At 39.8% G+C, this 23,788-nt stretch overlaps 8 protein-coding genes across 12 annotated transcripts; 6 read left to right on the top strand and 2 right to left on the bottom strand.

Moving 5' to 3' along the window:
* Window positions 1-789: 789 nt before the first annotated feature.
* Window positions 790-3,246, top strand: LOC111593794 (NF-kappa-B essential modulator). 4 transcript variants are annotated; one of them, XM_023306813.2, is made up of 7 exons: window positions 790-920; window positions 1,249-1,566; window positions 1,625-1,727; window positions 1,964-2,271; window positions 2,438-2,563; window positions 2,623-2,985; window positions 3,046-3,246. In XM_023306813.2, the coding sequence occupies exons 2-7, from the start codon at window positions 1,273-1,275 to the stop codon at window positions 3,172-3,174; spliced, it is 1,323 nt and encodes a 440-aa protein (XP_023162581.2). In that variant the 5' UTR covers window positions 790-920; window positions 1,249-1,272; the 3' UTR covers window positions 3,175-3,246. The 4 variants fall into 4 exon arrangements, with proteins under 4 accessions (XP_023162581.2, XP_023162583.2, XP_023162582.2 ...); XM_023306815.2 differs by having other exon boundaries at window positions 2,623-2,979; XM_023306814.2 differs by lacking the exon at window positions 790-920 and adding an exon at window positions 1,014-1,104.
* On the bottom strand, window positions 3,247-5,220 carry LOC111593792. The gene is made up of 5 exons (XM_023306811.2): window positions 4,362-5,220; window positions 4,137-4,300; window positions 3,966-4,075; window positions 3,440-3,899; window positions 3,247-3,374 (listed from the first exon to the last, which is right to left on the bottom strand). The coding sequence occupies exons 1-5, from the start codon at window positions 5,060-5,062 to the stop codon at window positions 3,286-3,288; spliced, it is 1,524 nt and encodes a 507-aa protein (XP_023162579.2). The 5' UTR covers window positions 5,063-5,220; the 3' UTR covers window positions 3,247-3,285.
* Window positions 5,221-5,342: 122 nt separating this feature from the next.
* Window positions 5,343-7,062, top strand: LOC111593834 (tyrosine--tRNA ligase, mitochondrial). Its single transcript, XM_023306872.2, has 5 exons — window positions 5,343-5,552; window positions 5,610-5,942; window positions 6,009-6,583; window positions 6,641-6,829; window positions 6,887-7,062. Exons 1-5 carry the CDS (start codon window positions 5,416-5,418, stop codon window positions 7,045-7,047), a joined length of 1,395 nt encoding a protein of 464 aa, XP_023162640.2. The 5' UTR covers window positions 5,343-5,415; the 3' UTR covers window positions 7,048-7,062.
* Window positions 7,063-7,073: 11 nt separating this feature from the next.
* LOC111593835 (uncharacterized RNA-binding protein C365.04c) lies at window positions 7,074-7,979 on the bottom strand. Its single transcript, XM_023306873.2, has one exon. The coding sequence runs from the start codon at window positions 7,904-7,906 to the stop codon at window positions 7,121-7,123; it is 786 nt and encodes a 261-aa protein (XP_023162641.2). The 5' UTR covers window positions 7,907-7,979; the 3' UTR covers window positions 7,074-7,120.
* A 572-nt stretch (window positions 7,980-8,551) lies between these two features.
* On the top strand, window positions 8,552-9,090 carry LOC111593837 (larval cuticle protein 9). Its single transcript, XM_023306874.2, has 2 exons — window positions 8,552-8,736; window positions 8,797-9,090. The coding sequence occupies exons 1-2, from the start codon at window positions 8,725-8,727 to the stop codon at window positions 9,058-9,060; spliced, it is 276 nt and encodes a 91-aa protein (XP_023162642.1). The 5' UTR covers window positions 8,552-8,724; the 3' UTR covers window positions 9,061-9,090.
* Window positions 9,091-9,240: 150 nt separating this feature from the next.
* LOC111593833 (histone-lysine N-methyltransferase eggless) lies at window positions 9,241-13,810 on the top strand. Its single transcript, XM_023306871.2, has 8 exons — window positions 9,241-10,534; window positions 10,590-10,707; window positions 10,769-11,058; window positions 11,135-11,387; window positions 11,447-11,955; window positions 12,016-12,768; window positions 12,822-13,532; window positions 13,598-13,810. The coding sequence occupies exons 1-8, from the start codon at window positions 9,332-9,334 to the stop codon at window positions 13,802-13,804; spliced, it is 4,044 nt and encodes a 1,347-aa protein (XP_023162639.2). The 5' UTR covers window positions 9,241-9,331; the 3' UTR covers window positions 13,805-13,810.
* A 190-nt stretch (window positions 13,811-14,000) lies between these two features.
* LOC111593786 (epidermal growth factor receptor substrate 15-like 1) lies at window positions 14,001-21,744 on the top strand. Of its 2 annotated transcripts, XM_023306804.2 has the most exons (12): window positions 14,001-14,444; window positions 14,535-14,771; window positions 14,836-15,602; window positions 15,680-16,001; window positions 16,072-16,161; window positions 16,412-16,474; window positions 16,609-16,806; window positions 16,880-17,323; window positions 17,385-17,573; window positions 17,634-17,702; window positions 19,912-20,533; window positions 20,597-21,744. In XM_023306804.2, exons 1-12 carry the CDS (start codon window positions 14,379-14,381, stop codon window positions 21,313-21,315), a joined length of 3,786 nt encoding a protein of 1,261 aa, XP_023162572.2. In that variant the 5' UTR covers window positions 14,001-14,378; the 3' UTR covers window positions 21,316-21,744. The 2 variants fall into 2 exon arrangements, with proteins under 2 accessions (XP_023162572.2, XP_023162573.2); XM_023306805.2 differs by lacking the exon at window positions 16,412-16,474.
* Window positions 21,745-21,879: 135 nt separating this feature from the next.
* On the top strand, window positions 21,880-23,643 carry LOC111593788 (glutathione S-transferase 1). Its single transcript, XM_023306806.2, has 3 exons — window positions 21,880-21,975; window positions 22,767-22,869; window positions 22,929-23,643. Exons 2-3 carry the CDS (start codon window positions 22,775-22,777, stop codon window positions 23,503-23,505), a joined length of 672 nt encoding a protein of 223 aa, XP_023162574.2. The 5' UTR covers window positions 21,880-21,975; window positions 22,767-22,774; the 3' UTR covers window positions 23,506-23,643.
* The last annotated feature ends 145 nt before the right edge of the window (window positions 23,644-23,788 follow it).

Below are 23,788 nucleotides of genomic sequence, written 5' to 3' on the forward strand. Positions count from 1 at the left end.
TATGACAACGTTTAAGTTTTTCTATAATTTTATTTATTCTTGTGCATTAGCTTTAAGCTGAAATAGAGATTCTTATAAAATAAAAAAGTTAATAAAATACATATTTCATATTTTGATGTGTGTAGTTGAATTTAAAACCAGTTTAATGAGATTATACGTTCAATTTTTGGAAAATTAAGTTTATGCAATGAAAGTTGCGATAACAAAGCATCTCCAGCTGTACACATATATGTATGTATATGCGAAATCCAGTTCCCTGTATATATACTTATATACACCCATTAACACGCGAGCGCCTCATTAACCCATATTATAGAAATATATGTGCTTGCACTTTAAGCCGAACAATGAAAACAATGAATACAATGAAAATGTGCCATATAAAGGCGAATCCGGTTCTGAATCTCATTTATCACTTGAAATGATGTCAATTCTGAAATACCAGCAATTAGAAGCGAATTTGCCAATTACAAAATCTCATGTAATGCCAAAAAAGCGGGTTTATCCGGTTGTCATCTATATCGAATGAATTGTCCATATCAAATGAATTGTTAAGAAAAAATAGCTGAATGTAAGTAATCGCGTGTAAAGATTTTGAACTGTCATTTAAATATGCAGATAACACAATAAATTATGTGATTTCAAATATGCTAAAAAGAAAGAACACGCGTTCAAAATTCAACAGCCGGCATTTGTGTGCAGTGTTGGACAATTTTGCAAGTTTGCTGTTCATGTACAAAACTGCCATTCACGTTATACTTTAAAAACAGCTGTTTTTCCAAATTGCTCTGGCCACACTCGATTAAACATGGACACTTCCACAAAATAAAAATAACTTATTCGGCTCTGTCACAAAAATAACACATCGAAGTATAGAAAATAACATATCATTGTCCGGTGCCCAGAAAGCTACCGATAAGGTTTGTACACAATTGGCATGAGTAAGATCAATAATATTTGTTATGACGCAGCAAGCGGGGAAGCCAAGAAATTACATTCGCCTATGAATCACAATAGAATAAATATCTTTGAAAGCATGTACATTTGTATCTGTATGCATTTATACAAAATAGCAAATACCAAAACACAAACGACCAGATTCAGGTGTGTGTTCATAGTTATCGATTAAACTCTGTACTGCGGTTTGATTTCATCAATTGAGCCAAATTCATTTAAATACTGGGGACTCCCCGTACAAGTGTCACACATAAACGCTCTGTTCTAAACGTATACGTTTCGTTATTTCAGTGACAGAACGAACGTAAAGGCGAAATGGCTGAAGAAGACTCATTCGTTATTTTGGGCACTTCGCCTTTATCTTCGATCTGCTCTCACGGCAATTCCCTGTTAACCGATGCTTTGGACAAAGAAACAACAGAAAAAGCGGTCGAAGCTCAACAAAGTGCAGATGTTAAAGAAGAAGCACCAGCCAGCATAAATCAACTAAGCGCAATACCAGAGCAAATGAATTCCACAGAGAGCAGTCTACCCACAACTTTGCCTTCTGGTCAAAGTTCTTTGGCAGCCAGCTTTTTGATGGGCGAGGTTCAGGCCGATGTGCTCAAGGTATATATAAAATATGGTAATATATTTTCAAATATACTAATTTATTTTATCCAAGCAGAACAGTGTTTACTCCCAATTCCCCAGCTTTTGTTCTCTGCAAGCCCGCGCCGAGGATGTGGTTAAGCTACAGACAATGATGACCGAATACATGGCATTGAAACGTATGTCCAGGCGGTATTCATTTTATAATATATAAAAATGTAAATATGTTTTAGTGTAGTAAAAAAAACTATTTGAAAATGGGTAAACTTATTTAAAAACTGGATTACTGCATATTTGCATTTTTATATATTATAAGCTGAGTAATCCTTTTCATACATTAAGGGGCTAATTTGTAAGGCCTACTCTCTTTGTGATATAAACTAATTTACCAAATGTAAAACATCTATCTATATAGAAACCTTGGATAAAGTGAATCATACGATGCAGGAATATTATAAAATCACGCAGCAGTGGCGAAACGAAGCAGCGACACGAGAACAACAATATCAAGAGCAATTGCAACAATGCCAAGCTCAGATTGAGAAGCTAACTGTGGAAAATCAAGAGCTAAAAAAGGATCTGGCATGTAACTTGGAGCAGATGCGTTTGGCTGAAGAGATGCATCAAAAGGAGCACGATGAGCTAAGGCAAGCTGTTTCTGAGAAATCATCGCTGATCAGCAATATGGCTGTTCAAATTGAAAAATTACAGCAGCAGCAGCTGGTAAGTCCCAAGGTCCATTTGATATAATAAACAAACATTAACATACTCAAATAACTTTTACACTTATCGCAATATACTACTTAAGCAGAGATAAGATATACTTGAGCGATAAGAATTATTTGTTTTGTTAGCGATTTTATAATATAAACTATTTCAAAATTTATAGCATTCTTATGAATATGTCCCCGATGTTGGAAATGCAGAGTCCGCAAAAAGTATACATAACGATGAAAAAGATTTGCAGCGACAAATGTCTGCACTATTGGCAGAGAACTTACAATTTAAGGACATGGTAAGTCCTGCTTATAAAAACAAGGTACATAGAGATTTAATAGTTCATATACCTTATAGAAAAAGACGTATATTGAAGAAATAGATTGCCTGAAGGTGAACTTGACCAGCGCTGAGGAACTAATGAAAGTCATGAGTGCGGACGTGAACGCATTGAAATCAAAAGATGCAGAAAAAGATGAGCAAATTACACATTTGAAAACTCAGATTGATATCTATCGACGTGATTTTGAAATGGAGCGTGCTGATCGTGAAAAGAATGCTGGCGAAAAGGAACAATATCTCATCGACCTACGTGCATTGCAAAGACGCAACCAAGAATTAATCGAAGCATTGGCTGAAGCACAAAAACCAAACAAATTCAGCTGCGGCCCATCGAGATCACCAACCAGCAGCTTGCGCCAAGAACAGAGACCAGTAAGAGTATGCAATGATAACCACTATATATACTTATACATTATGCTAATTCACTTTTTTATTCAGGTCTTAGATCCAACAGGTGCAGCTGCCAGGACAGCGGATCCTGCATTGCGATGTCCGATTTGCTCAAAACCATTTGCCGCATTATCTGTTTTACAAAGTCATGTTAATGATTGTTTGGATAGGAATTAAAGTTACATATGAATTACATATATTAAATATTATTTATTTTAAGTACAATATTTGTAAAATTAATAACTGATAGACACATATATTACAAGTTTGGAATAGTTAAAAATTACGTCAAAGTTTACTTTGTATGGGCGGCATATCCAGCGACCAGACTCGACACACTTCTTGGCTCGCAACTAGATTGTTTAGTACATTTATGTCTGTTAGATTGAAATTACGAAAAAGTAGAAATTATATTTACATAAATAATACTCGGTATACGCACCACTAGTCGTTGCGAATTCCTGTAGAGTTTGTCGTATATCGTACGTCGGTATAGCAGTATTTATATTTGGATAGACAACGTCATCATGTTTCATGTTGGACACGCAAACGCCGAGAATGCAGCCGTTCTGATCGAACATTGGACCGCCACTCTGACCAGACTGCACGCTCCCATCGGACATAATAGCGCCCTGATCACACTTGATAATACGCCCTTGGAATATGGAGGGATTGAAGTCGTACTTGAAGTTGAAGTTCACATAGTATGGAAAGCCGGCATTGTAAACCGTCTGCCCCAATGTAGCGCGATTACGTGCTAAGCGTACACAGTAATGCTTGGGAACATCTGCAGGTGCGGTGAGCAAAGCCAAGTCGTAAGGACGATCCTCAACCGGATTGCACCAAATAACATCAGAGTTGAATTCTCGATCGAAAGCTCGACACTGCACGAGAGAATTAAGCTGAAAATTTGATAATACTTTCTATGAATCTTATATGTAATAAGAACAAAATGTATAAATATTTACTTTGCCAACAACATGCGCGCAGGTAAGAATAAAACATTTATTATGGACTCTGATATAGGTGCCAGTGCCTTGGTGAGCAGCCGACTCAATCACTACAATTGAGCGTTCCCCTTTAATTAAAGAAGAAACAGCTGTTATATATATTTTATAATAGTATTCATTGCTACATACACGCAAAATTCGATTCCTCCCGTGGCAAATTAAACACGGTAATGCGCGTGCCAAGCTGCGCCATAAAATCCCTCACAAGATAACTAAAATTGGCAGCCAAAATCAGATTTACGTTTTCCTGTTCCCGCTGGAATGATGTGCATACTATAATGCCTATTAGTCGGCTAAAATGGAGGAAGGTAAATAGTGACTATCTATAAGTGAGTTGATATCTGGAACCCCTACAGTTTGTTGTTAAATACAGCTGCTCCTTCACAACCCAGGGGTAACGCATTTGATAGGCCAAACAGAGAATTGCCTAATACATTGGAGACCTTGCCAATGCTAATGGTTTTGTAGAAGTTCTCCAAGCCGAAGGGCGAGCACATGACTAAAACATCGTCCAGTGTGTGAATTGGCTGCAGGTAACGCAAATAGCTTGCAATGTGCTGAATGAAACTCTTGAAGGATTCACGTTCCATCAACTTCCTCATGGTCAGTACTAGAAAACTAGAGCGCAACACGTTTTGCTCATCCGAGTCTGCATTCCTCAATATCTTGTGTAGACTACGCGACACTTCTGAAGCACAAAATACATATAATGGTTGTGCCGTGTAGCGAGTGAGAATATGTGACGGATGAGCAGAATTTTGCTGCAGACTGCGATCGGGTACTGGGCGACGATGTCGATCAAAGGTCACCAGATAATTCAAACAGCGCAGTAGTTTTCCCTCTCTACAGTTCACGTCCTGTGCATCGACCAGATGGCACTGCTGTAAGCTTTGAATGAGTGTTTCCCCTTTACCCGATACGCGGGCAAAGGATTGCAGAATGTTTGCGCAGCTAATTATAATCTCATTGTTGATTATAACTGCCGATTGCTTGACTGACTCCTGGGTTGAATGATTGCTCACCTCCAGCAGTGCATGCCGTATTTTAAGCAACATTTCTAATAATTAAATACAACTAACACTCATTACGGCGCACAAAACAGCATTTAATTAATATATTTCTTTGTTGTCGAAAACAAACAATCGCAATACTAACTCACTTATGCGCTCTGCCACCAAAGAGGTTACACTCGTACGACCGTATAAGAGAACACAGCAATATTTGAGCTAAAATATTATCATCTGTGACGTCACGGGACTAAAAAATACCAAATTGTAACTGAAAGCAACAATGCAACAGCTGTTATCAATCAGCTGTACAAGCGAATAGCAAAACATTGAACATAACCTTAAATTAAGTTCCTTCTGCTGGCACAGCATAATTTTACATCTATGATAACTTTTGCAAAATGTTTACATTAAAATTTTGTATGCCACGGCCACGGCACAGTAGCTACTGCAATTTTAAGCGCAATTTCACGCACAAAAACCTGCTGGAGCTATCGGATCGAGGCTTCTTTCAGAGCATTTTCCCAGACACAGCAGCGTAAGTTAATAGATTATCGAGTTCTGAATTATTGTATGAGAATTACATTTGTTGTAGACCAAAAATAAAGGAGCTATTCACGAGATCATCACAAAGCATTTATGCTGGGTTTGATCCCACAGCGGACAGCCTGCATGTTGGTAATTTGCTTGTAATAATGGGCCTCTTGCACTGCCAGCGTGCCGGTCATAAGCCAATTGCGCTGGTTGGAGGAGCCACTGGCCTTATTGGTGATCCAAGTGGTCGTAAAACGGAGCGTAATCAATTGAGGGAGTCTTTGATTGACACGAATTTGCAAGCCATAGAGCGACAGCTGCGCAAAGTGTTCAAAAACCATGAGGATGCCCTTTGGGATACACGAAAAAACAAGCAAAAACTAGCGCCACTAACGTGAGTATTATATTTATATATGCAGAAATTTTATTTTATTTATATTATAATACAAATTTTGAATAGAATTGTTAACAATGCTGAATGGTATGAAAATCTAAATCTAATTGACTTCGTTGCCAACATGGGTCGACATTTTCGCATGGGATCAATGCTATCGCGATCCTCCGTCCAATCGCGTTTGGAATCAGAGGAGGGCATGAGTTTTACTGAGTTTACGTATCAAATCTTTCAGGCCTACGATTGGCTGCATTTGCTGCGTAACCACAATTGTTGCTTCCAGATGGGTGGCTCCGATCAAATGGGCAATCTAATGACAGGTCACGAATTGATAAGCCGGGTGGAGCGCAATCGTGAAGTGTTTGGCTTGACCCTGCCCATAGTTACGAATGAGGAGGGCGATAAGTTTGGCAAATCTGCTGGCAATGCAGTATGGCTAGATGAAAATAAGACATCGCCTTTTGCATTATATCAATTCTTTTTGCGTATGCCAGACTCCGAAGTGGAAAAACTGTTGAAACTGTTCACCTTCATACCACTGGCCGAGGTGGATCAACTGATGCGAGAGCATGCGAAAGAGCCAGAGAAACGTAAGGCCCAGACTCTACTGGCTGAAGACGTCACCTTGCTAGTTCATGGTGGTAAGTCTAAATTTGCCATTTTAAAATTTCTCTAATATTTTCTCTTTTCACGTACAGAGAATGGCTTAAAGCAGGCGGAGCGCGTGACCAATGCACTCTACAAGGGCAACGTTGACGGCCTGGCCGAGTTGAACTATGCTGAAATTAAACAAACATTTCAAGGAGCTGCCGTTGTTGACTTACTGACCGAACCGGGAATGTCCATATTGCAGCTGGCCATGAAAGCCAAGTGCTTTCCCACAGAAAGTAAGTTGTTGGCAAATATGTAATGCAAATACACACGTCTAAATAATTGCATTCTAGCTGATGCCGTGCGTATCATCAACGCGGGCGGTTTCTACATTAACCAAAAGCGCGTGCAGAACATTGCAGAAGTTATTACAACTGGCATTCACATACTCCGTAATGGGGTGTCTTTGTTGCGGGTTGGCAAGCGCAACTTTTACATTGTGCGTTGGCAATAGTTAATAATGTAAACAATTATATAATATTTAAGTTATATTATTTTAATTAAGAGTTTTCTACTAAGTATTTACATTATTTTGCTTTGGGTTTACGCCAGCGCTTGCGCGCCAACAAATCCTTGGCCTTTTCCTTCTTCAGATCTTTATCGTAGAACTTCCCACTCTTTGTAAATGTCTTCTGCTCGTTGCGCATCTCGGCCAACTTACGATTCTTCTGTTTGATAATGTTCTTTTTATTGGCCGACTTCTTTTTGCCCGCCTCCGATATTTGCACCTTTATTTTTCTTCCCTGCAGCTCGGTATTGTGCAATCGAAAACCTTGTTGGAAACCAAGTAAGTCCACCATTTCCACAAAGGCAAAGCCACCACGGCGCTTTTTAGGGATGCGTATGGATTTAACTGCACCAGCCACTGAAAAGTGTGACTCCAGATCGTCCTTTGTCGTTTCGAAGTTAAGATTGGTTACATAGAGTACATGTCTGTTCACTTTAGATGCACCACGAAGCAAGCTATTCAGCTGATCCTTGCTTATATGTCCATCTTCATGGTGTTCTTCCTCGGAGGCGGAGCCCTCACTCTCAGATCCCACACCATCGACTACTTGATCCACTTCTCCACCGTTCTCGTCATCTTGATGATTTGCTATGTCGTCATCGCTACTTTCCGAATCACTTGGATTTCTTGTAATTTCTTTGTCCACATAAGTACCTTCGAAAATTTCCTTACGTTTCTCGTCATCGAAATTCCCCAAAAGATCAGCAGAGTCATCATTGATTGTGCGGCGCACTCTTTCAGGCTTTACATGCACCTCCACCTCATAGTCACTGCCAGATTCGGAGTCGCCGTCATTGCCGGCCATTGCGCTGTGTATTTATAAAAACAAAAACTAAAACAATTTCAGCACGTGTGAAATGTCTGGATTCGTTGTGAATGGTTATTTTACATGCTTCCTCTTCTTACTAAACTATTGAAAAAGAAAATGATTGCGCGAATTTGAAATTTTTTTCAAATAAATTAAATAAACTTGTTTCATTATGTGCTACCACAATTGACGCTGATGTGGCTTTAATCTGTATTTTGGGAAGTCTTGTGCTTTGTTTTTCTTTCTTTAAAAAACCGGATACTTAACCGGCAAATATGTCTAATGCATTTGAAAAAGGAAAGAAATATTAATCAAACCGGTTCAGCTATATAAATCTTATGCAAATGTTAACATGATTTAATCTGATTTTTGATAATTAAGAATTCATTGCTCACATAGTAAAGAGTATATTAATATATAATTAAACTAATGAAGACATAAATATTATTCATAATATATGTTTTATTTCAGTAAATATATATTTAAATTAACTATAATCCAAAATAGAAAAGAACTTTATAAGAAATAAATCTGAATTATTGCTTCTTTGACGAAATAAAAATTCAGTAGTCTCGAAAGATTAACAAAAAAATTGACAAAATAAATTAAACAAATGCAGAGAAATTATTAGTTAAATGGCTGCATCGAAAAGTTTGTCTAATTAAAACAGATCAAGTTTGATTAAATTTAAGCAAGTTGTTGGGCAAGTCGCGAAATGTCATCTGACTTTCGGAAAAGTATAAAAACGTAGCGGAATTGAGGCTTTCATTAGTTGTTTCGCAGTCTGCTAACTAACAAATAAATATCCTTTCAACATGAAATTCGTGGTTAGTATTAATATTGCATAATAAATTTACTTTTTATAATTATTATTACAATTTATGTAGATTGTATTTGCTTGCTTTTTGGCTCTTGCCTTCGCCGATGTTCCGGTAACAGTCCAGGAATACAACGAAGTGAACCCAGACAGCTTCAAATACCAATGGGCAACTGCTGAAGGTACCAATGTCCAACAGGATGGTGTTCTGAAGGACCCTCACACCATTCTTGTTAAGGGATCATATGAATACGTTTCGAAGGAAGGGAAACCCATCAAGGTCACCTACACCGCTGATGAGAACGGCTACAAGCCCGTCGTTGTTCAACAGTAGATATGACTAAACAAGAATGTAAATCAAATAAATGCCATGAACATCTGAAATTTGACTGATTTAAATTTTCGACCGCACCTTTTGTAAATTGCTGTGAATGGTAAACTTTGCTTCTTTTTGATTGAGCAGTGATAGTAAACGCTAAAAAAGTAGGGGTAAAAATTTTGCAGCACTGCTGAACTTACTCTTGTTCTTTTTCGCAAAATTGTTTAAACGATTTTAAACAATTTTGTTTTGAATAAATAAAAGTTTTATAATTACTAAATACAGAATGGCTTCAGAGTCTGTAGAAATGGATTGTTCCGAAACCGATGAGGCAGCATCAGTTCAACCTTCAATTAAGGCTTCGGATTTGCCGGTTGAAACGGCAAGCACAGAGACAGAAGCAGAAACGGAACAGAAGGACGAGACAAAATTCGAAGAGATGTCTTTGGAGCCGTCGAACGCAGCTTCTCAGTCAAAGGAATCGGAGAAACCAGATGCTACCGAACAAGACAAAAGCATCACTGATATCACATCTGAAGAAAAAACAGAAGAATCATCAATTATTAAGCTTGATTCGGCTAAGCTGATTGAAACGGATTTTGATAGCAGTGTTGAACTAATCAGTAGCCCAATTTCCGAACAGATAGAAGCCGAAAACAATAAGGGAAACAAGTCTTCAATTGAGGAAAGTGATGCAGCAGTCGAAGGTGTTGGACCTTTAATGGATTCAACGGATGCAGCTAAGTCAACCGAAGATGATTTGGACAGCAGCATTGAACTAATCGAAAGTCCCGTCTTAAAAGAATTGACTGAAACGGATAACACCAAAGACAGTAAGGTGGATAGCGACAGCAGCATTGAAGTAATTAGCAGTCCAGGTAATACGGAAGACAACAAAAAGGAGACAACCGTATCCAAGACGAACTGTGAAGAGAGTATTGATAGTATTCCTAACAAAGATGGTATAGACATTGAAGGAAAGCAAACTATAACAAACAAAGATATCATAACAGTATCAAATATAAATACAAAAGATACCACAGAAATGACTGTCGAGTCGGATTCAGCAATGCAAACCAAAAGCACAATTGTAGAAGAAGAACCTATTACACCCAAATCGATAACAGTAGATGAGGAAGCGCAGCAAATCAATGAATCAAGCAATATACAGAAAGAATTGCTTATAGATGAACCCATGGAAACAGAGTCTTGCCAAGAACAAGTTGAAAGCATCTGCTTAGTCAAGATACAAGAAGAAGATTATACAGAAACGAAACCCGGGGATAACCGAAAAGAATCCGTTGACTATGAGGAGGATAACGAAATCTACTATAAGAAGGATTGCCTCAATTGCAATTGCGAAAAGCAGCACAAGCAATACGTGCGCGCTAGCTTGGCAGCTCTCAACTACTACAAGGTGCCTAGGAAGGCTCACAAGCGACAGTATATATGTATTGGTTGCTATGACACAGCCATTGACATGTATGAGGTGAGTAGATAAATAGAAATATGCAACTATATATCTAAAACCATCGAATATTTAGGATTATGCGGGTCATTTAGTGGCCAAGCAGCCGCTGCTGTTGCGCAACTTTAACCAGAGCCATGCAGACTTTGTAGCTCTAGATAGTAGTGATGAGGAGGAAGACGACAATGAGCAAAGTGAGTGTAAATAAATATCTTCTCATCTCTCAAAATATCTCATCATATATTTCATGCGTAGGCAAACCCGAGTTCTCGTCAAATGATTTAAATCTAATTGAAAACGAGTTAGAGGATGCAATAAAAACTGTTATAGATAAAGTGGAATTGGATAATCAAATGGCTTGGTCCAAGAGCATACTACAGGCCAAATCGCAGCGTATCTGCCAAGAAATCGATATGGCCAATGAGGAACTGGGGAAGTTGCAAAATATGGCAGACAAAATGCACTTCGCTTTGTACAGTTCCTGTCAAGTGGTGCACAAGCATTTGCCGCCACTTGATCTGTACCACAATTTGAACGATTATGTGGTGAGTACACGAAAAAATAAATAAATATTATTTTGAATACATATACATCATCATCATCATAAACCATATTTTGCAGCAAGTTCCACCAGCTGGTGAGATAGAACGTCCGCCAATTCAGCTAAACGAAACCTACTATGCTGTAAAGAACAAGCCAATTGCCAGTTGGGTCTCCGTCAAAGTAATTGAGTTCACAGAGAGCACTATGGTGGGCGGCAATCTGATTAAAAGCTACAAGATTAAATATCTGAATACGCCATATCAAATGGTTAAAACCATAACTGCCAAACACTTGGCTTATTTTGAACCGCCGCCGGTGCGGCTAACAATAGGTACGTTACCTAAACATGATTTTCAACTGTTTACAATATTCACTGTAATTTATCAACAGGCACTCGAGTTATAGCCTACTTCAATGGCAATACTTTATCTCGTGGCAAAGAAAAAGGTGTCGTCCCCAGCGCATTCTATCCAGGCATTATAGCGGAACCTTTAAAGCAAGCCAATCGCTTTAGATATCTAATATTTTACGATGACGGCTATACACAGTATGTACAGCATAGCGATGTGCGTTTGGTTTGCCTAGCGTCAGAAAAAGTGTGGGAAGATGTGCATCCAGGGGCTCGAGATTTTATACAAAAGTATGTGGAAAAATATTCTGTGGATCGACCAATGGTGCAGTGCACCCGTGGCCAGAATATGAACACGGAATCCAATGGCACTTGGTTGTATGCGCGTGTGATTGACATTGATTGCAGTCTGGTACAGATGCAGTTCGACGATGACAAGAATCATACAGAGTGGATTTATCGTGGTTCCCTGCGTCTAGGGCCCGTCTTCAAGGAGACACAGAATGCGTTAAACAGCGCCAATGCTATGCAACAGCATCGTGTGCCACGCGTGAGTTTTGCTAAAATATTAACAATTGCTATTATATTATATGGTCAATTATTTCTTCAGCGCACTGAGCCGTTCATTCGATATACCAAGGAAATGGAGACAAGTAGCAGACAGGTCAACCAGCAAATGCGCGCGATTGCCCGGAAGAGCAGCTCCGCACCGCAGAACCTAAATATGTCATCGTCATCATCTTCTGCAGCGGCCGCGGCCAACGCTGCTGCTGCTGCAGCTGCAGCCCGCAATACTGTTCGACATTTGAACAACTCCACCATTTATGTGGACGATGAGAATCGACCCAAAGGTCATGTCGTATACTTCACCGCCAAGCGTAATCTGCCACCTAAGATGTATACGCCACATGCTTGCACGCCGGCCTGTTTGTTCAAGATCATTCATCGCTTGGATAGCTACAGTCCGTTGGCCAAGCCATTGCTCTCTGGTTGGGAACGTTTGGTATTTAAACAGAAGGCCAAGCGAAATGTTGTCTATCGTGGCCCTTGTGGCAAGAGTTTTCGTAATCTGGCCGAGGTGCACACTTATCTACGTGATACAGAGAATGTGCTAAATGTCGAAAACTTTGATTTTACACCTGATTTGCGTTGCCTGGCAGAGTACTCCATTGATCCCACTATTGTTAAAGAAGCGGATATATCAAAGGGTCAAGAAAAAATGGCCATACCGCTTGTTAACTATTACGACAACACATTGCCACCGCCATGCACTTATGCCAAACAACGCATACCAACAGAGGGAGTGCATCTTAATCTCGACGAGGAGTTTCTGGTGGGCTGCGATTGCGAGGATGATTGCTCGGTATATATAACTAAGTTACCTTCCTGCAAACTAACTAACTATTTAACTTTCAGGACAAATCAAAATGTGCTTGCTGGCAGCTGACTGTAGCGGGTGTCCGCTACTGCAATCCCAACAAACCAATCGAGGAGATTGGCTATCAATACAAGCGTCTGCACGAGCATGTACCGACTGGAATTTATGAATGCAATTCGCGTTGTAAATGCAAAAAGAACTGTTTAAACCGTGTGGTCCAACATTCACTAGAAATGAAACTGCAGGTGTTTAAGACCTCTAATCGAGGTTGGGGCTTACGCTGCGTCAATGATATACCGAAAGGTGCATTCATATGCATATATGCCGGTCACTTGCTAACTGAAACAATGGCCAATGAAGGTGGATTGGATGCCGGCGATGAGTACTTTGCCGATTTGGACTACATTGAGGTGGCCGAGCAATTGAAAGAGGGCTACGAATCGGATGTTGAGCAATCCCCAACGGAAGAGGAAGAAGATACTTATGTCCCAGATCCGGAGGACGATGCTGATTTTATGCCTGCCAAGCATTATCAACCGCGCAAGAAGGATAAACTACGAGTCTCCCGCAGCCACTCCACACAATCCACTGAGCAGGAGTCGCAGGAGAGAGCTGTAATTAATTTCAATCCGAATGCAGATCTGGATGAAACAGTGCGCGAGAACTCAGTGCGTCGACTCTTTGGCACAGATGAGGCACCCTACATAATGGATGCCAAAACAACAGGCAATTTGGGTCGCTACTTTAATGTGAGTGCATGCGTAACGTTAGCTACCATCAGCATTAATTATTTTTATATATCATTCATACACAGCATTCGTGTGCACCCAATTTGTTTGTGCAGAACGTGTTTGTGGATACGCACGATCTGCGTTTTCCCTGGGTTGCTTTCTTCTCGGCCAACCATATACGCTCCGGAACCGAACTTACCTGGAATTACAACTATGAGGTGGGCGTGGTACCTGGCAAAGTTCTTTATTGCCAATGCGGAGCAGCCAATTGTCGAATACGCTTACTTTAAATTATATATACCTATATATGTATTTGGTATTTTTAGTTAAAAAATTAATTAAACGATTAATATTAAATCTGATTTATTTAAAATATTTTTTAAAAATTCAAAATATTTTTAACGTTATTCTTGTTCTTTATTTTATGAAATTCCTTTCAAACTGTTGTCGATGCAGCCCTAGCTTCAGTGCTGGTAAACGAATTGCTTAATGCTATTGAGACGTTACTCAGCACTAGTTAGAGGCCGATGCTGAAAAAGGCATAAGCTAAAAATTAAATTTCATGCGTGTAATTAAATTGTAGCCGTAATGTGCTCAATTGCAACACTATAACTGTCCAAGTTGTACGTGCAACTCGCGGCGCTTAAAATTTAGGGTGCGTGGCCACCGTACAACCGCACACACACAGTAAAAGCGAGTTCCGCCCTCGCTTACCCTTACGCCAATAAGAGAAAAAAATCGATTTTGTGATAGTGATAACAGCGCTTACGCTTAAAACAACGCAGAGGCAGGCAAAAATCGTGGCTTTTCTGCATATTTTTTGGGATTGAAGTGTGCACATAATATCTTCAAATCAGCGGCAATATGAATTTGGATTTTACTAAAGTGTGCGGCAAGCACAATCTCGTCTATGAGGCGTACTACAAACAGGTAACGAATCGTCCGCTGGAATTTGTGTGTGGCGGGTGATTTGCAACCCCCTTATTGATTTTTTTGCGCGCTTGTGCCTAATTTTTATAGATTGACCCAAAGGGCACTGGTGCCATTGAGGCCATGACGGCTGCTAAGTTCTTGAAAAAGTCAGGCTTGAGCGATGTGGTGCTCAGCCGCATATGGGATCTATCCGATCCGAATGGCAAGGGCTTTCTGGACAAGCCAGGATTTTTTGTTGCTCTTAAATTGGTATCACTATCGCAGGCGGGCCAGGTGGCCAATATGAACAACATCTACATGGATACGGCGAATCCACCGAAAGTTGTAAGGCTATTACACAACTGCTAACAAAAATACCAATTGTTAATCTGTGTCACATGCTTTGCAGGGTGAAATACCAAAGGCCATACCTACTCGCATACAAACAGTGCCAGTTGCTAGTGCAGGTGCCACAAGCGGGGATTGGACTATTAGTGTCATCGATAGACTCAAGTATGAGCAACTCTTTGAATCACTTAGTCCGCAGAACGGCATGCTTCCGGGTAACAAAGTGAAAGGCGTATTGATGGATTCTAAGCTGCCCATGAACATACTGGGCACCATCTGGGATCTAGCTGATCAGGACAAGGATGGCAATCTGGATAAGCACGAGTTTATTGTGGCAATGCATCTTGTTTACCAGACACTCCAGAAACGCACAGTGCCTAGTGTGCTGCCTCCGGAGCTGCGAAAGGCACCCAAACCTGCAATGCCACCGCCACCAGCAGTTGCTGCTGGAGTTAATGCTCCTATGCCACGTGCGCCCAGTGGAGAGGGTTTTGGCGATGGAGGCTTCGTAGCCAATTTTCCCAAAGATATTGCACCGCCGGCAGCTATACCACCATTGCCCGTTGCTGTGCCGCCCATGACACGCATTCCACCGGTCGGTGCCGTGAGCGCACAGCCACTGATACAAACTGATCCACTGATACCCATTGGAGCACCACCGTCGGTGACGGCCAACGCTGATTGGGTGGTCAGCGCAGTCGAATTATTACGATTCGAGGAAATATTCCGACAATCCGATTTGGACAAGGATGGCTTGGTTTCTGGTCTCGAAGTGAAAGATATATTCATTAAATCGGGTATACCACAACGCAGTCTCGCAGATATTTGGTAAGGAATGCAAACCGTTGTTTGTAAAATATTCTAAGCATTATTTTATTAATATTAATCTATAATTTCTTTGAAAGGGCACTTTGCGACACAAATCAATCGGGCAAGCTGACCGTGGAACAATTCGCTTTAGCCATGTGGCTAGTGGAGCGAAAACAACGTGGCGTAGATCCGCCACAGGTACTAACAGCTAACATGGTGCCGCCGTCTATGCGTTCAATAGTGTCTGGTGTAGAAGTGCAGCCGCAGGAGACAAAGCCGACATACTCAAACCCCGAGTTGGAGATGATATCCAAAGAGATCGAAGAACTGGCACGCGAGCGACGTGCCCTAGAAACAGAAATAGCACAAAAGGAGGCCGATGTGCGTATCAAGAATGGTGAAGTGCGAAGCCTGCAGGTCGGTAACTCATAAAACATATAGAATTTTTATATAGATTATTTATAATAATAAAATCGTTTTATTGCAGAGCGAATTGGATACCTTGACGGCAACGCTCAAGCAGCTGGAAAATCAACGTGGCGAGGCACAGAAACGTCTCGATGATCTTCAGGCTCAAGTAGTTATCGTTGCATGATCTGAAATTTATCTTAAATTGCTTGAATTTTGGGTTTAACTGCTAGCTTTACTTACTATGTGCCTTTGATTTTAAATGGGTTTAATTTGAATATGATTTTAATTTCCCTTTTCTTTATCATTTATGTTCCTCCACTGTTAACCCAAATTGGTACGCAATTATTTTACCCAAATTATTCATACTAAACTGGTGAATGCACTTAAAAAACTATATAACCATACGTTACGTTAAGGTTACCCAAAATCTGGCCGTGTTGGCCAACGTAAGTCTTGACATAACCCGCACCAGCAATCAGGTTTGTTTATTTATTATCGTTTGTGGTTTATGTTTGTATGTTATGTTTCTGTGTTTATGTTTAGTTTATTTTTATCTTACCAAGAATCGAGGTGCATTAACATTTAATTTAACTTGTGATTGTTCTGTTTGTAGGTGACTAAGATACGGGATCAGTGTCACAAGCAAGAGGAGACCATCAACGAACAGGAAGGTGAGCTAAATGCCAAGCGCTCAGAGCTGCAGAAGCTCAAGGATGAGGAGTCATCTCTACAAAAGGAATACGATAACAACAATCGAGAGCTGTCCAAGCTAACAAAACATCTGCAGAACACGCAGCTGCAAATTAGTTCGGTAAGTATGATTATATATATAAAATATAGCAATATATATTTCTCAGTTATAACCGATATGTTGTTGATTATAGGTACGCTCTATGGTCACCCAGCTGATGGAAACACAGCGGCAGATGACGGATGCCTTGCTCATTTGTCGCGCTGCCATGGAGAATCAAAATGCTGATCTCGTCTCGGAATATCAGCTGAAAATCGAGCCAGACTTTGATGATGCGCGCAAAATAATGCAAAAAGAAGTCGAAATGCCCAAAGATGATCCATTCCAGGAGAACAACAGCGGTGCTGCCAACAATGCTACCAATGGCTTTGACAACGATCCCTTCAGCGGGCAGGTTAGCAAGCCAACGCCCGCTATCACCGGCGGCTTTGATGATAGCTTCAATATGAGTTCCGGCTTTGACAGCGGCTTCGATGCCTTTGGTCAGAGCGGTGGTAGCGGATTTGGGCAAACGCAACGCGATCCGTTTGGTGGCGATGCGTTCGGCGCAAACAAATCAAATGCCATAACGCCAGAGGTGAGCTCTCTATGCTAAACTATAAGATTAAATGTATTTCAAATATGTATTATATATGCAGCCTGGCAAGGATGATTTTGGCAGTGATCCGTTTGCAGCGCTACACGCACCCACGGGTCAGGGTCAGGTGCTCAGTCCCAATGCGCAACGTTCTGGCCCACCACCCAGACCAGAATCACCTAGTCCAGCTTTGCCACCAAAGAAATCCAAGGTGCCGCCACCTAGACCAGCTCCACCACGCGCATCACAGGTAAATACAATAGATTCAGTAAATTGTTTGATACACTAATAAATACCCTCACAATTATAGCCTACAGGCGGCTTCGGCGCTGGCGGTGGAGGCGGAGGATTTGCTGATTTTGACGACTTTGACAATAAGGTTGGTAGCAAGTTTAATGTACGTTGGGATCGGTGGTAATGCATGCACATCGCACCGCCGCTACAATTTTTTTGTTAACTAGTTGAAAGTGTTTTCACAACTGTTAAGTTTTTGTTTGCATTAACATGGCATTGTATATGCTTGTATATATATATATCTACGATTCAATTAATTCCGTTATTAATTATTATCACTAACCCACCTTTAAATTTTTTTGTAGTTGTGTTAATTTTTAATTCGACTAAAAACACTTAACAAATAAACAACATTTATGCACTCGAAGATTTTTTTGTTTAAGTAGAACTTGTAATTTTATAATTTGGTATTAATTATATTGCTTATTGATATGGGCAATAATGCAAATGCAAGAGGTATATATTTGATCCTTAAACACATTGCCTTAACTCTGCTGCCCGTACGAAACTAACTATTTGCTTTCATCTCTTGCGATTCTCTATTTTCAGTGAACATCTTAATAATAATCATATTTCAATAAATTCATATAAATATATATATATATAGATTTATATATATATAGATATAATATAATATTAACAGAGACATGACACACACAGACACATACTCAGTCAACAGTTGAGCCTAGCAACAAATTTGAAGCGTACAAAGCCTAATTGCGTATACTATATAAACATTGCATATAAAACCCATATATCAGAGTTCGATCTGGCTGAATATTCGTATTTGTATTGCACACATATGGCCGTTAAGCATACTCGCAGTTTTTCATGCCTAATTAGATAAATGTACTAAATCCAATTCGAAGAGGATTAAATCGAAACTAAACTCAATCAATTGATAAGTCAAGAATCCAAAAAACGAAACCAAAAAGAAAAAGTTATGTCGTGTTTAATGTAGTCAAAGTGTTTAAAGTTTAAATTTAACTAACGTCACACTATGAAATGTTGTGCATTATTGTATTTAACTTATATTTACTTGAGATTTCTTTTCGTTGAAAGACCAAATAATCATACATTGCATACTATTATGAAGCATATTTGTAAAACTCTTAAGTGCACGCCGAACCGTTTAGTTTGGATGAAATGCTAGTCTCAAAACGATTGATAGATTCATATATAACTCAATTAAGGAATTTAAATGCAAATTGTTGTTGTTTCTGCATATAATACTAAAGTTTATAGCAATTATACAATACACATACATACACATACACAGACAAATATATATATATATATATATGTATGTATTTAATTGCTGACCGACATCTCGACATAAGTGCATATATACAGCCTATGATCCACCATATATAAATACATATATATATAGCTCGAATTTCATTAGCCTGTTACTTCCAAGATGATTGCTTTACTGTTTATTAAATAATTTTCCAGAAATGGAAGTTAACTTCAACTACTCGTGTACTCGAATTGCATTCCAACTGACAGCTATAGAATCAGCCGATTGTAGAATCAAATTGTTAATACCTTTAAAAGACACGTTGCCATCGACTAGGTGTAGTAGGAGCTATAGGATCGAATAAAACTTGTTTTATTCGCATGCACTCTGGATAATTGGTAAACGATAAATTATATAGATAATCTAGTCCCACATCAAACTCTTGTTTGTACAATATGTTACGATATTTGTTTTGAATGACATACATATACATGGAAATATATATATGTATATATATATATTTAGTACTCTATATACAACCTCGAAACTGTTCACATACCGAAACCTAAAGCTTCCCGTACATTGATTTTAATGTTTAATACATACATACTTATACATATAATGGGTACCCAAACTAACGTGTAACACCATCAAGTTTTGCATTAATTAAACAACCAAAATATCTAAATATGTTCGACATCATTAATAATAATACATATAACAAATGAGTTATGATAAACAAAAAATATAACCATAACGAGAGAATAAAAAAACATTTTTGTCGCATCCGGTTATATCAGCTTTGTTTCATGCAGGTCTCCTTGCCCTACTGATCTCTTCCACAGCAGCTATACCCGATTATATATATTATAATATATAATGCTTAACGTTTTCTTTTTTTATTACTTATGGTTTTTGGTATATTTGTATAATTCATTGATTTAATAGTTTATTTTCTCTCTTTTTTTAAATTAATTTCATTTATGTTTATTTTTCCTTCCACTCACAAAAACACACCGATTTTTTTGCTCATTGCTCACGCCCACTGACTCAGCTACAAAACATTCCAATCGGTAACCCAAATACAACCACGCCCACTCCGGCGTTAAATGCCACGCTGCTCGATAGCTTCTCGCTGTTTGATGATCCTCAAAGCCAGAGTAAGGCAGCCAGCACTAGTACACCAACACTGCCAACACTGCACCCACAAGCCTCCTCCCACACACTGCTAACGACATCATCGGCATCGGCATCGGCATCGACATTGGCATCAGCATCGACATCAACATTGACATCAGTATCAGCATTAGCATCTGCATCAGCCTCCACAGCAATCAGCACAAATAACCAACATTTGTCGCGTTCCAATACACCGCTGCAGACACAGGCCACAACGGGAAAGGCAATGGGAACGGGAAGCGGATCAGCATCATTAGCGGGCCTCTTTGATGCCTTTGGCGGCGGCAGCGGTAGCGGCACCGTCAGTAGTAGCAAACCGGCTGTCACGCCAGTTCCTGCTGTTATACAAGGACCGACAGACTTTAAGGATGATCCCTTTAAAGACTATCGCTACGAGGATCCATTCAATATCAAAGATCCCTTTGCAGACGACGATGAGAGCACGTCTGCAGGTGAAGCCAGCAAGAAGAACTTTGCCGAGGACTTCAGCTCGGAGGGTATGTTTTGCAAAATCTTATAAAATACCTTTGTATGCACTAATCATTCTATTTCATCTTCAGATGAGCTCCCCTCCAAAGCTGTTCCGAACAATAACAAGTCAAAGACGGCCACACCGCTCAGCAGCGAATTGTTGCAACAATTTGATGCATTCAATATGAATGCCAGTCCTGCACCTTCACATCAATCGGCCACATCAAATCCGAAAGCACTGGATGCTTTTGCCGACTTTGATGACTTTGCGCTGGATAAACCGGCAGACGCTGGTGAGGCGACAAAAGGAGCCACGAAAGCAAATCTGAACAAACTCAATGATTCCTTTTTTAATGCATTTAATGACAATTTCAATGACAACAACTTGAACGTTAACAACTCCAGAAACAACGAACAAACTAAGGTCAAGTCAAATGTGGCTGCTTTTGATGCATTCGCTGTTCAGAGCTCAACGACTAAACCGGACGCAAAACTCTTTGATGCATTCAATGATAACTTTGAGGACAGCTTTGGACCTGCTAAGCCTGCAAACTCGACCACACTGGATAATAACTTTGCTAAATTTGATGCTTTCGATGCTCACAACTTCTCCAACGACTTTGGCAAAAGCCTTGACGACAGTAATGCAAACAAGAGCAAACACAATGGCAGTGGAAGTGCCAGTAAGAAAAGCAAGGAATCCCTGACCAAAAAAGATAATGAAAAGTTTGCAGCGGACTATTCAAAGCCCGAGAGCTATGACGCCGATCTGGAGGAGGCACTAAAGCGCAGCATGCTCGACAATTGAATCACTTCGCTACCCAAAGCAGATATTAATGTGATGTTGCATACGAACAATCTTTCTATTAGCGACTTGCATGTCCGCACTAAACAGCTATATATTAATTAGTATAGCTAAACTGCGTTTTAAAGCAACTTTCCAAACTGTACAATATGAATGCTTTCAATTCTTATAGTTTATTTGGTGGCTACAATATTGCAATAGTCATCATGTATCAATACATATATATTCCCTAGTGTATACAATGCAGAAACATTGATTGTCTAATGCGAAAGCAAACAAACCGAAAATGCTGGTATTATATTCATTATATCATATTTAATAGTTTAAATGTAATCGACATACTCGTTAACGTGTTTCTAATAACGCGTTTGCGTTATGTATGTACACCAAAACTCTATGAATAAACCAAGAGCAATATATTAAACGCCTCTCGCTCACTAATACAACTGTAGCCGAGATCTGAGTTCTGCGTTCTGAGCTATAAGCTCTGAGCTCTGAGCTCTGGGTACGATTTGTTATACTCTCGCTCTCTGGTTTCATTCAGTGAACGCTCTTCGCGTACATTTGTTTCGTTTCGGTCTTTCAGTCACGTTTCCGAGTTCAGTGCGAGCGGTCATTGAAAAAGAACTTGTTGCGCCTTATATATAAATATATATAGATTATGTAAGTATATTAGTCCATATGGATTTGGATGCGCAAAATCCAAAAAACAACATTCAGAGAGGGAACTCCTATTGTCAGCTTATATACTACTTGTTTATTTGCTTTGTTCTCACGACAATCACAGACACACACACCCATACACACACGCGCGCGCACTCATGAACATTTAAACGCTATAAAAACAATTTGCCGGCACTCTTAATGTATGTGACTTTAAAATAACAAACAAGGCGCGATCTGGCAGTATTTTTCCTATTAGCCTGTGAATGTGTCATATCTCTGTGTGCACACATATATACACACACATATATGTAAGTGTGAGCGTACACAGTCTGCCCCTTACTAATTAAATTTATATTGTTTGTGCTGCGCTGCAAATTTACATATGTATGAATATAGTAGTGTTAGTATATCAAGCGAGTGCCGGTCAGATCCCTCGCAGATAACAGATACAGCCTATAGCTTTGTACAGGTATACTTGTGTATATACAGTGAAAGCTCACTTAACGAACTAACGTATATATCTAAGTAGTGCACAGAGGTCGAATGTGCGCTGCAGCTATTCATGAAACAGAGCTTTCACTGTATGCACTCTTGTTATTGGCTTATCATTTCGTTGTGTGCTATCAGTTTTTATTGGTGGCCCACAGAGACAAGGCATATACATATGTGTTCGTTAGCATAGTGCAGGTACTACTGTTTGATTAGATATGTGAGCACGGCAAACATACGATGAGCTAATCGCACATGGGAGGACAACTTTAATCTAATATTATTTCAATGACTTGCAGCTTGAGCCATGTCGAAGCCAGCCCTCTACTATGCCACACTGAGTCCGCCCTCGCGCGCTGTCTTGCTGACGGCGAAGGCAATTGGACTTGAACTTGAACTGCGGTAAGTGCAGCCTACACCCAATGCATTTAGCCAATTAATAAATTGTCTTCGTTTTGCAGCCCAATTAACCTATTGAAAGGTGAACATCTGACGCCAGAGTTTCTAAAATTGAATCCTCAGCACACGATTCCCACATTGATCGATGGCGATGCCAATATCATAGACTCGCATGCCATATGCGCTTATCTGATCGAGAAATACGGCAAGGCACATGAGTCACTGTATCCCAAGGATTTGGTAAAGCGCGCCAATGTAGATGCACGCCTTCACCTGGATTCTGGACACCTGTTCGCTCGTTTGCGTTTTCTCTATGAACCCGTCCTCTACTATGGTTCCACTGATTGCTCAGTTGATAAAATAGCCTATGTGCAGAAGTGCTATGAGATACTAGAGGGCTTCCTCAAGGATCAGACATACTTGTGCGGCAACGAGTTGACTATTGCGGACTTCTGCTGTGTGGCAACCGTGACATCAGTTAACGATGTGGCGCCCATTGATGAGTTCAAGTTTCCCAAGGTGCACGCCTGGCTAAAGGCACTTTCTGAGCTGCCCTACTACAAGGCCACCAACGAGGAAGGTGCTGAGGAGCTGAAGGCACTCTTCAAGACCAAGCTAGCTGAGAATCGCTCCAAGTAGTTGCAGTTAATTATATTCTACATATACATATAAATATTAGCCGGCATTAACTGGCTTTTCATTGATCAAGTTTGTAAGTTTTTGACAAATATTTTAATTAGAGTATCTTGGATAAATAAATTACAATTTTTTTAATTATTTCATTTACCCGAGAAATAGCTGTTCGATAGTTTTATATTTTATAAATATAAATTGTGCATGGCTTAATGTAATCGGTGAGCCGGAAAATGTAAAATAATTTATTGTACAGCATACTTTTTGGCATATCAAATTAAAGGAACGA

This window comes from Drosophila hydei, unplaced genomic scaffold (genome assembly GCF_003285905.1).
Source record: "Drosophila hydei strain 15085-1641.00,03,60 unplaced genomic scaffold, DhydRS2 tig00008122-arrow-pilon, whole genome shotgun sequence".
Lineage (NCBI taxonomy): Eukaryota > Metazoa > Arthropoda > Insecta > Diptera > Drosophilidae > Drosophila > Drosophila hydei.